Source organism: Aspergillus pseudoviridinutans (assembly GCF_018340605.1).
Source record: "Aspergillus pseudoviridinutans IFM 55266 DNA, scaffold_1, whole genome shotgun sequence".
Classification (NCBI taxonomy): domain Eukaryota; kingdom Fungi; phylum Ascomycota; class Eurotiomycetes; order Eurotiales; family Aspergillaceae; genus Aspergillus; species Aspergillus pseudoviridinutans.
In genome coordinates this window covers 4410081-4424867 of record NW_025091281.1, presented here as the reverse complement: position 1 = coordinate 4424867, position 14787 = coordinate 4410081, and the positions used below count along the sequence as shown (strand labels likewise).

The window sequence follows — 14787 nt, the reverse complement described above, 5'->3', positions numbered from 1 at the left end:
GCGCCCATGCTTAGCACCACTTTACCGATATACTAGATATATAGCTGAATGGATGCCTAAATCTTTCTATATTATATTCTAGTGCAAACTCACTCAAGTCCACAATCTATTCCTCATTTACAAGAATATAACGCTCATGATCGTGGTCACGGTCATGGTCATGGTCCTGTTATCCCACGGACAACAACCTTTTATGGTATAAACACGAAAACCACCCCAACCCCCCGAAACCAAAAGAAAAGAAAATCATCACATCGTAATCATCATCATCAGCTCATCATCAGCCAGGATCATCAGATCACACAGAATCATCTCCCAGCCAGAACTGATCCCCCCATTCGGCCTGCATCATCGCAGCCCCGCCCACACCCACACCCACATCCAGGTCATCCAGCGAGAAGACCCCGTCGCCGGCGTACCCGCCCGCGCCATCGCCGAACAGGAACCCCTGGCCGTGCGCGTCGCTGTGCAGCAGAGGCAGCGAGACGGGGATGTCGGCGACAGACCCGAGGGCGGGTGTCGCGAACGACCCGCAGGTTAGCGGGAAGTGCGAGGGTGGGGGCGCGGTCGTGAATACTGGGAGTGGGACTGAGAGTGCTGGGGCGGAGGATCGCGCGCCGGGATGAGGATGCCCGTGTGCGAGTGCCTGGCCGGATGCGTATCCGGGACTGTGGCTCGTCATACCCATGTGGGCATCTGTCGAGCTGCGGGGGCGCGGAGAAGGTCGTGGTCGTGCGGGGACGGCGCCCCCTGCGCCGGGATGCGTGCTGGGATGACTTGCAAGCGGTGCTGGGATTGATGCGTGGCTGGTGGCTGGCGGTGTAGAGTCGAGTGAAGGACGGGGTGCGATGGGTTGGAAGGCGCTGTTTGGGCGGGAGGGTCTACCGGATGATTTCTGGAGAAACCGAACCGGAGAAACACCATATCAGCGAACGACTGCCTGAGAAGTATTGCACGGCAACGACAAATCCCAAAGAAAGGCAAAATCAAGACGGTGCTTCCCCCTCTTGTCTGGTGACATCTACTTTTGAAGATTGAGACTTGGACTCTGCCTCACGTCTGAGTTTGGTGTGCTCCTCTGGAGCTTGGCATGGGGTGCAGTTGCATACAGAGCAGGTCGAAAAGGGGCGACCCTTTCTGGCGATGCGGATCAATGGTCGATCTGTGATTGTGAGTGTGAGTATGAGTCTCACTGAATCATTATCAATAGTGATGGGGGGTGGAGGAATGAGGTACCATTGTGTTTACAGGTTGTCACACGGTGGCCGCGGACGCAAGCTTCACAAGCCCACTTTTCCCCGTCAATGAGCATCCCTTGATGGTATGAAAGTAGGAAGCCATGGCAGAGGGATGAGGAGGAGGAATTTATACGTGGACTGGCGGAGAGGAGATGAGACAATGCATCATAGGCAGTGGTGGGAGGATTGAAAGGGAATAGAGCTGGAGCTGGAGCTGCCTGCCTCAGGTGTCCGGAGATCGTCTGGTCTTACAGCTACTGCAGGTAAAGAGGGATCCCACTTGGGTAGGTGATGGAGACCAATTTTTAGGATGTCATTGGATCCAAGAGGATATGATTGGTGCGGATGGAGAAATATTCGACATTTTGGTGGCTGTCATAAAAGGAGGATCCTCTTGAGGAATCAGCAGGAAATTTCGTTTGGATGGAGCCTTGGGTGCCGTGGTGTATACACAGGCAGCTACTACCACTGTTGGATATTTTTCCTTGAAGACAAAAGAGGGAAACCGATGAATTGAGACTAGCGATGAGGGATTTTCGACCCTCGGCTCCCGCAAATGAAACCCAGGGATAGGGGTGTTTCCAGTTTCTCCCAGCTAGCACCCAAAGCAGCAAAGCAGCAAGACGGGAGATGCTGCTCTAAGCTGGCAATATCATTTCATCCTTTGGCAGCGCAAGTGGGAAAATGCTAGAGACATGCCAGATTCGTCCTAGCATTGATCGAAACTGGTGGTCCAGCAAATTCCCTCATACATTCCGTTCTCCAGGGTCTCTTTCAGACCGCCCCTCTTCCAAAGAAAAACCAATCTTGCTGCCTGGTGTTACGGATCTTCAAGATCTTGCGATAATGATAATAATAATGACAAACAACTTGATCCGCAAGAGAAGAAAAATTTAAGGCGAGGACAAGACTTGACTGAGACGCTCGGGTCACTATGAGGCTGGAGTCGGACATACACATTTACTGATTTCAGAGTACAGGTACTACAGTGTACAGAGCAGAGAACACCCTGACATCAATTTGCTAGAGCATCAATGACATACAATATTGACTAACTACAATGTAACCAAATAACTAACTACAATGTAACCGAATAATATCATTTTCCAATCCATTATCAATCGGAAATCTATCTTTCATCTGGCGCTCGTAATCGAAATCATATGAATGTGTAGATCAACTCGCTTGATGGAGGTGGCTGAGCACTGCATAGACTACCCCCCGGCGGCAGCAGCTTCAGCACAAGCCAGAAAGAGGCCCGTGGCGCAGCGCCGTTTCATGCCCCCGATTTTCCATGGTTATCTGGTATGTTGTATCTGATTTACTATGAGGTATTTCCTCCTGGTGATACGATCGTAGCTCTACTAATTTCCTGCGCGAATTTTCACATGTAGTTCGAGACTTGTAGTGGTCCTGTTTGTATACTACTCTATCTGATCTGCCCCGTAGTGGTTTCGTAGTGGTTTCGTAGTAGGTTTCATTAATCGCTTCTGACCGGAGGATTTCATACAAAAAGTCAAAAGAAAGAACACAATTCTACCGGTGAACAAATTTTATCGACCATGTCGCAAGCTGCGTAGCCAACTTCGGTCGTAGCCAACTTCGGTATCAATTCCCGTCTTCCCATACCCCCTGCTACGTACAAAGTACACTCACCAACACTACCACTCTTCTCGGCACTGTCTAGATATGTACCTTAATAGAAACAATCTCATCACTTGCAGTGTTAGCCTCCAATAGAATTTTGAGGGGAAACGGCGGCTGAAATTAAGGTATCTTCTGCGTGGCTTGTGCACAGTACTTTGTTTTCCGACTGCGCTTGCTCTGAAAGGAAGGTCCTTGCTTTGGTGAGCTGGCAGGTCGCCCTCTGGCCATTGTAAGAGATCATGAGACCGATCGCCCGAATAGATCATGCTGTCTCCATACTATTGCGATCCAATTGTCAAGGTGAGTTCAAGCCTAAAGTAAGACGACACGAAGCGTAGACCAATCTCATAGGTATCCATTCAATCGCTGCTGATGCCACCAATGCAAGGCTATAGATAAATATGGTCGTAATGAAGCCAACCGCCTAACAATAAGCTTAAAACCGCACGGTGCCACGTTTACACCTCCTGTATATAGTTCGCAGGTACACTTTTGGTGACCCCTCCCCGTTCGACCTCGGCCCATCCGTCGCCGCCGTCCCGGTTGACCAGCACGAAACGGTCGCCTTCCACCATGCTCCATTCCATATCGCTGCGCGCTTCGTAGTCATACAGCGCTTCGACGTATTGTAATTTCTTTGCCCCTCGTCGAGGGGCAACTGCAGGCCCAACCCGCTTAGGCGCCATACTGCCAGCTAGCGAGGCAGACGAGTTCGAGTACGTAGAGCCCGGCCGATCGGTCAATCCGGGACTGGCCGTGGGCGCAGGGGATGGTGTCGGTGCCACTTCCACATATGAGGCTGGGACGAGGCCTTCTCCCGATCCAGCGCGAACGCGCATCCATCCGGAGCCATCTAGAAAACCTCAATTAGAACAATTCTCAGCGTGTCAACGACAAACTTACCATCAGGTTCGATAATATCCACGTCATCTCCTTCCTGCACTGTGATTTCGTCCGCCCCTCCTGCTTGGTACGCGTACAGCATCTTCCCACGCGGCTCACCTGATTTGGCGGGAGTGGCTGGCAACTCACTTATCGCTGGAGCGCTAACGTACTGTGCCGGAGGTGGTGCGAGAACCCGATTCCTCTTCGGAGCGGCGCTGGCCGGTTTGGTCTCAGCAGACACAGCAGGCTCTGTTGCGCTGGCGGGCTGGTTGGTAACATTTGACAACGATCGGTTTGCGCTCGCCGCATATCCGGAGCTCAAAGAGTTCATCGTATTTTGCCGAGTGAGCGACGGCGCGGCCGACGTTCCGTTCGACGGTGTAATCTCGAGCGCTGGCATGGCGCCGGCTTGCTCTTGTCGCTCTGCCTTGAGCTTCTTCTTCTCCTCCTTCGTCTGCTCGCCAGGACATTCCGCGGGTACCTTCATCTGACATTTGCTGTGGCATGTGTACCCGCAGTCCCGACAATCGAAGCCTTTCGCTGACAGTCCCCAAATGCGCTCCCCGCAAAGATCGCAGTTGGTTGGGATCTTGAACGTCTGTGACTTGAAGTTGTGATTCTTGGCTCCTAGAGACAGATCGCCCACGACCGACATGATGGTCGACGTTTCAACCTCAGCAGCTAGTCGTTTCCGGTCTGTCTCATGAAGCGCCTCCTGCAAGAAAAATATGGACCGGACAACCTCGACTTCGTTCCGGTTATCCTTCCCTTGCCGAACATTTTCTCGTACACGCTTGGCGTTGTCAACTTCCCGTCGCTTCTGGTCGGACTCGACTCGCAAGTCCCGGACTTGCGTCTTGCCCTTGCTGAGCAGGTTGCGCAGAAACACTTTGGCTGACTCATCTGTAATCATTGACTCGTCATCATGCCAGATAGGGCTGGGTTCGAATACCATGTTGGCAGGTTCCTGCACTTGAGTGACGTTGTGACGAAGGAACATGAGTGAGTCAAGGTGCGGTACGTTTCGAGGAATCTCGTTCAGTAGATGTGACATGTGGTCCATACTCTTGGAGAGAGAAGCTTTCTCTAACTGAGCTGCGAGTGACCATAGCGAGTTGAGTTTTGTCACCCGGGTCTCATTCAGGTCTTGCAATCCCTATTCGACCAGTGAGTAATCCACCCCGTCGTAACCTGAAGCCATCTACTTACGTCAAGAAGCTCTGGCACATATTCATGGAAATATTTCTCCTTCATCTTGTTGGTCACATTTATACTGATGAGGTACATGTTCTTCGACATATTAGCAAGACCAGGCCAGGCAGGGATTGAAAAAAAAACAGCCAGCTCACCTTGATATTATTCATTTCCAAAATATGCTGCTGATAGGCAGCTTGCGCCTTCGCCTTTCCGTGGTCAAACGAACTTTCCATCTTCTTTCTGCGCGCCTCGACCTCCTGGCATGCCCCATCATATTTCCCCTTTGCCTTCTTCAACTCACTATACGATGAGTCTCTCTCCTTCTCCAGCTTCGCATGAAAGTCCACATGGCATTTCCTAAGTTCTTCGTACTGCGCCGCTGCTTGCTTGAGTGGCTCCGCCACTTGCGCGACCAGCTCCGAGGCAAACTTGTCCCGTTCCGCGGCATGCGATTCGACGGCGGTCAATTGCGTCGTCCAGGTKGTAAGGGAAGCGCTTTCAAGGGAGCCCGGGGTCATTGTAGGATGGTCTCCAACGCTCAGGCTGCTGATTTTCTTCGCCTTGCGATCGTAGTATTTCCGACAGAGAGTAGTGAGTTTGGCGGCATATTCCTTCTCGATCGCGCTCCGCTCGCGATAAAACTGTTGTATCTCATCGAGCCATTGTATCCCATTCGACACCTATGAGTGACGTTCAACACCGTTTTCCTTGGTCTTGCGGACAAAATGCGGGGAAACAATTCCGGTACGTACCCAATTATTCACTGGTTTAAATGCGTCCTATATCAACACATAGTATTAGGTAGCCATTCTCGAGTGCTTTGATGGTAAACCCTACCTTTAGCTCCGCCCCAAAATGAGGAGCAACGTCCGCAGTCGCCATCTTTCAGGGGCCTCTGATGTATCCCGGCGCATAAGACACAGTGTCAGAAAGCCAAACCTGGGTGTAGCGTGTACTTAGGTGGCCTCGTTCGACCGTTCGTGAAAGAGAAGCCACAATCCCCCACGTGCTGACGTCCCTTGGCGTTTGATGCAGCCAGTAAAGTGTCACAACTCGGTGAGACTAATAAAAATAGGAAATGTTTGATAAGAAGCGACCAAAAGGCTATTGTCAACTCATGTTAACTCCGGCGGGCATTGCGGAAGCGGGGATGATGGCCGATGGCTCATGGGCTCATTGGGCTGAGAGGGCTGTGACAATACCAAAACAGCGGTCTCAGGCCATGCCGGCCTCAAAAACCGCTGTTGCCCTGGCACTGAAGTTACCATTCTGTACCATCTGGTACCACTACGTAATTCCCCTCACCGCCTTCCGTTCAGCGCTAGTCAGGGGATTACCCAAAGAAGGAAAGTGTGATTACACGTTATCGCCTGGCTGGGTTTTTCTACCGTCATTATTGTTGCTCCTAAAGCGCAGTCACGGCTTGATTCATTGGGGATCTAAGCTTGAATTGCTCTCATCTCGCCATTCGCATCGGCATTCAGTGCGATTTTGGCTCTTGGTCCTTGCACTGTGATAAAGTCTTTCCTTTAATCATCCGATTCTATCCTTACTCTTGTCTATCTCTCATTTACCCCGCTGTTTGCCTCCCAAAAACTCTCCACAGAGCTCTGGGTGCTGCCCGCCTGCTCACAGCTTCGAAACTGCTGGACTACCTTTTCGTCTTTAGTCTCTTCGGTTTCTCTTGAAGTCACCTACTATGGCCTCAGAACAGCCAGTCGAAGCCGCCCCAACGGGCGGTTCTCTCGCCGATCGCATCTCGAAACCCGATGAATCAAACACTTCCGGTACGAGCGCCATAACATCTCTCCTCGGCGGATCAGATCGAACATACGACTAATCTGTTGCAAGCAGAAACACCCGCGACCCCAGGCGATCAGACAGATGGCGCTCCGGCGGAACTTGGTGGCTCCGACCTCCACGAGCCGGAGTACAACGTCGAAGTCAAGCTCAGCGATCTACAAGCCGACCCCAACAACCCACTCTACTCTGTCAAGAACTTTGAGGACCTTGGACTGTAAGGGCGCATCGTTTCGTGTGCAGTGTTGCTTGTAACTAATCTCTTTGCGACCCAACAGCGACCCCCGTATTCTGAAAGGGCTGTCGAACATGAACTTCCGCAAGCCTTCGAAGATCCAAGAACGAGCCCTGCCTCTACTATTGAACAACCCTCCGAAGAATTTGGTCGGCCAATCTCAGTCTGGTACCGGAAAGACCGCCGCTTTCGTTTTGAACGCATTGAGTCGTGTCGACCTGTCGACGGAGCAAATGCAGAAGACCCCTCAGGCGTTGATCCTGGCCCCTACGCGAGAGCTTGCCCGTCAGATTCTCGGCGTGGTCCAAGTCATGGGTCAATTCGTTGATGGACTCATTATTGGCGCAGCTGTTCCGACCGACAGAGACAGCCGTCCCAAAAGACTGGAGTGCTCTATTGTCGTTGGCACTCCCGGAACCGTAGGGGACATGATCAAGAGGCGCACTTTTATCCCCAACAAGCTCAAAGTGCTCGTTCTTGACGAGGCCGATAACATGCTCGACCAGCAGGGTCTCGGCGATCAGTGCATCCGTGTTAAAGCGTAAGTTAAGAGTCATACTCTGCATCTACTATCACCGTTCCAGCTGACTTTACTAGTCTTCTGCCGCGGGATATTCAAGTCGTCCTATTCTCAGCCACTTTTCCAGAACACGTTCATCAATACGCGTCGAAGTTTGCACCTAACGCGAACGAGATTACACTTCAGCACGAAGAATTGACTGTTGAGGGAATCAAGCAGCTCTACCTTGACTGTGCGGATGGAGAGGACAAATACAAAACCCTTGTTCAACTTTATGGACTGCTTACTGTCGGATCGTCCATTATTTTCGTCCAGGTTAGTAAAGCCACTGCGCCACGTCAACGATTTCATACTGATCAGCCCCCCAGACTCGTGTAGCAGCTCAAGAAATCGAGAAGCGAATGACGGCTGAAGGACATACTGTGGTATCATTGACTGGTGAAAGGGACCCCTCGGTGCGCGACGCAATTATCGATCAGTTCCGCAAGGGCGAAGCCAAGGTCTTGATCGCAACCAATGTTCTTGCCAGAGGAATTGATGTTTCCACTGTCTCTATGGTTATCAACTATGTTAGTTCACGCTTCGTCTTTCCGGAAGTCCATTATTGTGTCTTATGTGTCTAATCCCCTTTAGGATATCCCAGAGCTCCATCAGCCCAGCGTACCTGGACGACAGGCAGATTTCCAGACTTACTTGCACCGTATCGGTCGTACGGGTCGTTTCGGTCGCGTTGGTGTCTCTATCTCGTTCGTGTCGAACCGCGAGGAATGGGAAATGCTCAACCAGATTCAGACATACTTTAACTGTGAGATTCAGCGCGTGGATACCAAGGACTGGGATGAGGTGGAAGATATTATCAAGAAAACCATCAAGAACTCGCGCGCCAACCCAAAATTTGCAGGCGGGAAGGAATAGAGGAGGACCGGCGTGCTCCAGCGATGTCTTTTGTCCGACGAATAAATTGGCTTGGGCTACGTTTTACGTGTACACAGTGATGATAGTAAACTTTGATGCCTACAAACACATGCAGGGAGATAATAGATACCATTGACGTATAGTCGCTTGTCGTTTTGTTGAGGTATATCTAGCTCTGGGGCCGTATATCAGGCGCCATGGTCAGCGATGCCGTCATAGCGGAACTGTGGGGTCGGATATCTCCGATCCTCCGTAGTAACTGATAAGGATTCTGTCAAGCTTCGTGAATTACTGGTCGCAAGTCACGGACTGTTCGACACGTTCGTGGGCAATTTGGCTAGTAGACCAGCTCATTGTACAGATATGAAGGACATATCCATGACTCTAGCGGTGAGAAGCACCCTGTCTGGAAAAGAATGGAAAAGAGGGGTATCTGCCGGGATGCCTGATAAGATGCGGAGAGAACCTGAGATAACAAGTCACATGCAGATGCAGGAGGACAACGCCCTTCCTATTCCTCCTTCTCTCATCATCTCTTGACTCTGCTCTTCCAAAGACATTATCTTCATTTGCTTTGACATATCGTCTCATTCCTACACTGACTTACAACATGGGGGACACAACCACAGCCGCCATGCCGGAAGCTCCGAGCATCCAGTCCCCTACAACCCCTACATCCCCTACATCCCCTACGGCCCCGACAACTGGTTACAGCAGGCACATTGTGGTACGTACCAACACAACCATGCAATCTGGAACGCGGTTTGAACTAAAATCCCCCTCAGTTGACCACTTACCCCGGCCAAAGCGGCATAGATCCCGTCCCCTTGGTATGGGGCGCACCCGATGCCAAATCCCGTGGTCCGGTTATCGTCACCCGCGGCGGGGGAATGCTCAAACGACGAAACGCCATGGGCGCCCACGGCGGCAGCTACAGCATCTACAACGCGCTGGCGATCGCGGCGGGAGACCTGGATGTGAACTTCCGCCCGGACTTCCGGAATAGTGAGCCTACGTTCAATTTCCCCTGGCAGCCTGCGTGGGCGGACAAGACGAAGATCGTCTCCATGGACCCGTTCGGGCATGATGTCGTCAACCAGTTCCGGGAGGAGCTGGACGCCGGCTGGGATATCCGGCCGACGATGGCGGTTACGCGGGCGAATATGAAACTGGCGGAGATCGGGGAGGCCGTGAAGGATGGGCAATTGGATGTTGATGGGTCAATTGTTGTGGATTCTTCGGGGGAGGTGCGCGTTACCAAGGTCGCGGTTGAACCGGTCTGGTATTTGCCTGGTGTTGCGGATCGATTTGGGGTTGACGAAGGGACGCTGCGGCGTACTCTGTTTGAGCATACGGGTGGCAGCTATCCGGAGTTGATCACCCGGCCTGATTTGAAGGTTTTCCTTCCTCCAATTGGAGGGTTAACTGTTTACATCTTTGGCCCACCGGAGCGTGTGTCTGATGAGAATGTGAAGCTGGCGCTGCGGATTCACGATGAATGTAATGGAAGTGACGTCTTCCAGTCGGATATTTGCACATGCCGACCGTATCTCGCGTTCGGTATTCGGGAAGCAATCCGTGAAGCTCAGAACGGGGGCAGTGGTGTCGTTATATATTTCCGAAAGGAAGGCCGTGCTCTGGGTGAAGTGATCAAGTATCTTGTGTACAACGCTCGCAAGCGTGGTGGCGACACGGCCGACAAATACTTTACTCGGACAGAGAACATTGCTGGAGTGCGAGATGTGGGTTACATCACCCATAAAGAAGATTGAGGTTGTACTAATGAGCGTATAGATGCGCTTCCAAGCCCTCATGCCCGACATCCTTCATTGGCTTGGAATCAAGAAGGTTGACCGCATGTTGTCCATGTCCAACATGAAGCACGACGCCATTGTCCAGTCAGGAATCAAGATCCTCGAGCGCGTGCCAATCCCGGAGGAATTGATACCGAGCGACTCTCGTGTTGAAATTGATGCGAAAATCAATGCCGGCTACTTCACGACAGGTAGACAGTATACAACCGAAGAATTGGCAGCAGTAAAGGGACGTGGCTGGGAGAAATGGGAGGATGTCACGGTAAGTAGAGCTCTTTCTGTGGAGGCGTCCTTGCTAACTCTATCAAGCATTAACCTGCCATATATTCGGCTATTCACAAGCTCAACCTTGTCTTGAAGAATGATACGATCAGTTTGATATCAATTGACCTTTTTCGGGCATCCCGATTAATATGGGCTTAGGTGTAAGGAATTGGGTTTAGTAGTAGCAAAAATCACCAGATAGTAAGCGACTGCAAGTGATTAAGGCCATGTAGCTTACCTGCAAAGTACTACAAGAGGACCTTCTGGCTGTTTGTTTCAGTCTAAGCTATTAGCTGTAACTGGTTAACCTATAATGCCAGGCCAGCTGCCAATTCAAGACTCTTCAGCGCTTTTAAAGAATGTTTCATCCTTCCATTTCCCTGATAGGACAATCTGGGATCTTAATATGCATAATATGATGTGTTTTATTATTCCCTAGAGAGGTACTTCGGGTTGCCATCCGACACGGATTCTTTTCCGACTTCCCCACTCTTTCGGTAGCTATACCGAGTATAAAAGCCCCTGCTCTGCCAATTCCTCTGTGATTACGAACTATATTCTCAAACTTGAACTGCCCTTCATCTATGTCTCAGCAGTCAGAAAGCTACTCCATCATGGGCTCACACTCGCAATCCCCCGCAGTCTCTCCGCAACCCCACGTTCCTAAACCGGGCGTCTGGTGTCCAGCAGTGACCTTCTTCAACCACAGCACAGACACACTTGACCTCGACGCCCAAAAGAAATACTGGGCCTACCTCTCCAAAACCGGCCTGGCGGGCCTGGTCATCCTCGGCACAAACTCCGAAGCCTTCTTACTCACCCGCGAAGAGCGCGCCCAGCTCATCGCAGCTGCCCGCGAGGCCGTCGGCCCAGACTTCCCCCTCATGGCTGGCGTCGGCGCCCACTCCACCAAGCAGACGCTGGAACTAGCAGCCGACGCCGCCGCGGCGGGCGCGAACTACCTCCTCGTGCTCCCGCCCGCCTACTTCGGCAAGGCGACGACCATGAGCGTCGTGAAGCGGTTTTTCGCGGACGTAGCGGCGCGGGCCCCGCTTCCGGTTATCATCTACAATTTCCCCGGCGTGTGCAACGGGGTTGACATCGACTCCGAGACGATGACTGCGATCGTGCGCGAGTCGGCGGCGGCGAGCCCGAGCGGCGTGTCGAATGTGGTGGGTGTCAAGCTCACCTGTGCGTCTGTGGGGAAGATCACGCGGCTGGCGGCGACATTCTCGCAGGACGAGTTTGCGGTTTATGGCGGGCAGTCGGATTTCCTGCTTGCGGGAATGAGTGTTGGGTCGGCGGGGTGCATTGCGGCGTTTGCGAATGTGTTCCCGAGGACGGCGGCGCGGGTGTATGAGCTCTACAAGGCTGGGAAGGTTGACGAGGCGATGCAGTTGCAGCGGAAGGCGGCGCTGGCGGAGAGTCCGTGTAAGAGTGGGATTGCGGCGACCAAGTATGCCACGGCGGTGTTTAGTGCGTCTCTGGCGGGGATTGAGGGGGCGGAGGAGAAGCTCAGGCCGAGGACGCCGTATGAGGAGCCTAGCGAAGGAGTGAAGCAGATGGTGAGGGAGGTGATGGCGGAGGTTGCGGAGATTGAGAGAAGTATATAGTTGCGATTACTACACCAAATGCAACTTTGAATGGGTGTGTCGTCAAGGTCGGGGGGCGTTTCTGTATTATGACGCTTAAGACATATACAATGACCATGGTCACGACGTAGCCATATGGTTGATGACCACAACGTGAACCGGAAGGTAGCGCTTCCGGTGTGAAGCTCGACAAGGTGACAAAATGCGTACTGTCCATGTGTGCTAGAGAATACGAGATTTCCGTCTCCAAGGGACTTCTTTGAACAATGTCACCTCAGTAGGCTTTGGAAAAATGATGGTTTCACCAAACAAGACTGAAGGCATATGCCGGGTATCAGGCAGTGCCACATATAGGATGGCCATTGCTTCCCTTTCCATTAGACTCACTCCCTTATTATGCAAAACTTCTTGAGCAGTGGCTGCGTTGCTAGGGAGTGTGGAGCGTGGGAGTATCCCAATATAGCTTAAGCAGGACAGGGAATGTGCTAGGAGCCTAGGACATTTGCCTGTCTCCAGAGGCGTAGAAAATAGCGAATATTGATATCAGTTTCGGGACAATAGCATCATGTTCTGATAATTCAAACTTCCCGTAGCATTGGCATTTTTAGCATACTATTGCCCTCACGCTGTCACGCAGGATTTATAAGGTTGACAGCCACTACGAGCATTTCCCATCGGCTTCTCTTTTTTCAATCCTGTCAACTTTTGAGATTTCACGATAGGGCCTCTACCTGAGTGCACTTATCCTACAAGCGAGAGAACTGAACTCGATGATGTATACCTGGAAAACCCGGCTTATAATTGCTTCGGCGGGATATATCATCCTATTCTACGCAGGATGTAGGCAGGGCCAAGCATTGGTCCATGGACTAGCATATCATGAACAAATCAGCAGTCATTCAATTTCCGCAGGTTAACCTCTTTTGAGATTGGTTATCTCCAAGGACAGCATGGCGTGATGAGATCACGCTGTCTCAATCGTCTCAATCAGAGGTCAACTTCCTTCCTTTCCAACCACCTCACTCTGGGTTGCAATGACCATGACGGGCAACTCTACTGCTCGATCTGGGTTTCTACTGGCCAACGGCAGGCCCTATATGCTCGAGCGGACCTACTCAGCCACCGCTCGCCTCAACTACCAGCATTACCTCTTCAGAGAATGTGTCAAGTTCAATCTTCATCCGTCAATTCCTGTGCCACCCAACGCTCGAATTGCCGATGTCGCCACAGGAACGGCAATCTGGCTATATGAAGTTGCGCGGGATATTCCCACAGCCACGTTAGATGGCTTGGATATCAGTCTGGACAGCGGGCCACCAGCTGAGTGGCTTCCAAAAAATGCCACTCTGCGCCAATTGGATATATTTGACGACGTGCCACCTGATCTGGTGGGCACATACGACATTGTTCACCTACGGTTCTTCATGCTGGTGGTCCGAGAGAGTGATCCCATTCCTGTGATCCGCAAAGTCTCCACCCTGTTGAAGCCCCGGGGCTGGATCCAGTGGGATGAGTTTAACTATCGCGATGCACACATCATTTCAGCTAATCTAATACAAACGTCGAGCAGCTCCTAGCGATGGAGCAACTGCGGCAGTTTGCGTATTCTGATGGCCGCAACAACTGGACTCTGGATATCCAACGGCACCTGCGGAACGAAGGCTTTATCCGTACGGGACTCTTTCAGTATCGCGATCCACCAGAACGGGCCAAGGCAAATAATGAGGAGTATATCATGTGCTTGGAGGAGTTTGCCAACCGGCTGGACCAAGAAGGAGAGAGACAAGATGCACAGGAGGTATATGACCTGATTGGAAAGATAAATGAGGAGTCTCAGCGGGGAGCAGCATTGATAATGGACAGGCTCGTGAGCATTGGACAAAGGGCAACTCCACAAAGCCAGCTCTAGTGATTCAGTATTGCGATGAGCTAGACCGTGTACTTGAAGCAACCTTATGGGGACACTAACCAAGAGAATAGACCCCGACAAATGTTGACTAACATCATATCATATCCGACAGGAAAGGGTCACAATGAGCCTTCCATATATCAGTGAGGCATGGAAGCGTACTCTGTAATTATTCCCTTAACTACTGTGTTGCATGGCAGAACTACCAGAATCCAGTGACTTCTCATACTCTACCTATAGAGTCGACCTCTTTCCCATAAAATCTAAATAAAGATGCAATATCATCAGCACTAGGCAAAAAGGATATTCAATCTATATAGTATGGAAGTCAACAAAATGTCGAGACACGAGATGACAAAATCAGAGTCATCAAGAGTTCAGTTTTCGCAGTTGCCATCACATCTTAGTTCCAACCTTGGAGGCATTGAGGAACTAAAATTAAGACAGCTCTTTGTGGATAGATACTAGATCTCAATTTATCGTCCTCATAAGGAAGGTCCCTTTGCTAACTGTGGGGAAATTTCTCCGACGCGCCTCCGAAATCCGAAAACAGCCCGGGACTATTATTGCGGGGGTCAGTCAGAGAACAAGCTTGGGCAACAGGAACCCTTTTGCCGAACACGAAAAGCCGGATTGTAAAATGGCGAGTCGCCGCATGAGCCTACGAGGTTTCGCCGACGAAGTCCCGGATTCTGATACTATATCTCGCCAAGCTGAATTGCCAACCTCATCGCCAGCAACATCGACGTCACTCCCGGGCCGGGTAGTCGA

General features: G+C 51.4%; 6 protein-coding genes across 6 annotated transcripts; 4 read left to right on the top strand and 2 right to left on the bottom strand.

Moving 5' to 3' along the window:
- Positions 1-298: 298 nt before the first annotated feature.
- On the bottom strand, positions 299-924 carry Asppvi_001530 (putative Cu-dependent DNA-binding protein; the record flags this gene model as incomplete). The annotated part of the gene is made up of 2 exons (XM_043297825.1): positions 299-646; positions 685-924. 2 exons carry the CDS (start codon positions 922-924, stop codon positions 299-301), a joined length of 588 nt encoding a protein of 195 aa, XP_043153760.1.
- A 2419-nt stretch (positions 925-3343) lies between these two features.
- On the bottom strand, positions 3344-5849 carry Asppvi_001529 (putative actin polymerization protein Bzz1; the record flags this gene model as incomplete). The annotated part of the gene is made up of 6 exons (XM_043297824.1): positions 3344-3738; positions 3789-4926; positions 4980-5060; positions 5120-5647; positions 5720-5746; positions 5805-5849. 6 exons carry the CDS (start codon positions 5847-5849, stop codon positions 3344-3346), a joined length of 2214 nt encoding a protein of 737 aa, XP_043153759.1.
- An 817-nt stretch (positions 5850-6666) lies between these two features.
- On the top strand, positions 6667-8437 carry dbp5 (ATP-dependent RNA helicase DBP5; the record flags this gene model as incomplete). Its single annotated transcript, XM_043297823.1, has 6 exons — positions 6667-6754; positions 6822-6984; positions 7046-7543; positions 7600-7837; positions 7891-8091; positions 8156-8437. The coding sequence occupies 6 exons, from the start codon at positions 6667-6669 to the stop codon at positions 8435-8437; spliced, it is 1470 nt and encodes a 489-aa protein (XP_043153758.1).
- Positions 8438-9047: 610 nt separating this feature from the next.
- Positions 9048-10566, top strand: Asppvi_001527 (putative GTP cyclohydrolase II; the record flags this gene model as incomplete). The annotated part of the gene is made up of 4 exons (XM_043297822.1): positions 9048-9164; positions 9223-10179; positions 10232-10513; positions 10561-10566. The coding sequence occupies 4 exons, from the start codon at positions 9048-9050 to the stop codon at positions 10564-10566; spliced, it is 1362 nt and encodes a 453-aa protein (XP_043153757.1).
- A 563-nt stretch (positions 10567-11129) lies between these two features.
- On the top strand, positions 11130-12128 carry Asppvi_001526 (dihydrodipicolinate synthase family protein; the record flags this gene model as incomplete). The annotated part of the gene is made up of 1 exon (XM_043297821.1): positions 11130-12128. One exon carries the CDS (start codon positions 11130-11132, stop codon positions 12126-12128), a length of 999 nt encoding a protein of 332 aa, XP_043153756.1.
- Positions 12129-13147: 1019 nt separating this feature from the next.
- Asppvi_001525 (uncharacterized protein) lies at positions 13148-14016 on the top strand (the record flags this gene model as incomplete). The annotated part of the gene is made up of 2 exons (XM_043297820.1): positions 13148-13576; positions 13678-14016. The coding sequence occupies 2 exons, from the start codon at positions 13148-13150 to the stop codon at positions 14014-14016; spliced, it is 768 nt and encodes a 255-aa protein (XP_043153755.1).
- Positions 14017-14787: the final 771 nt, after the last annotated feature.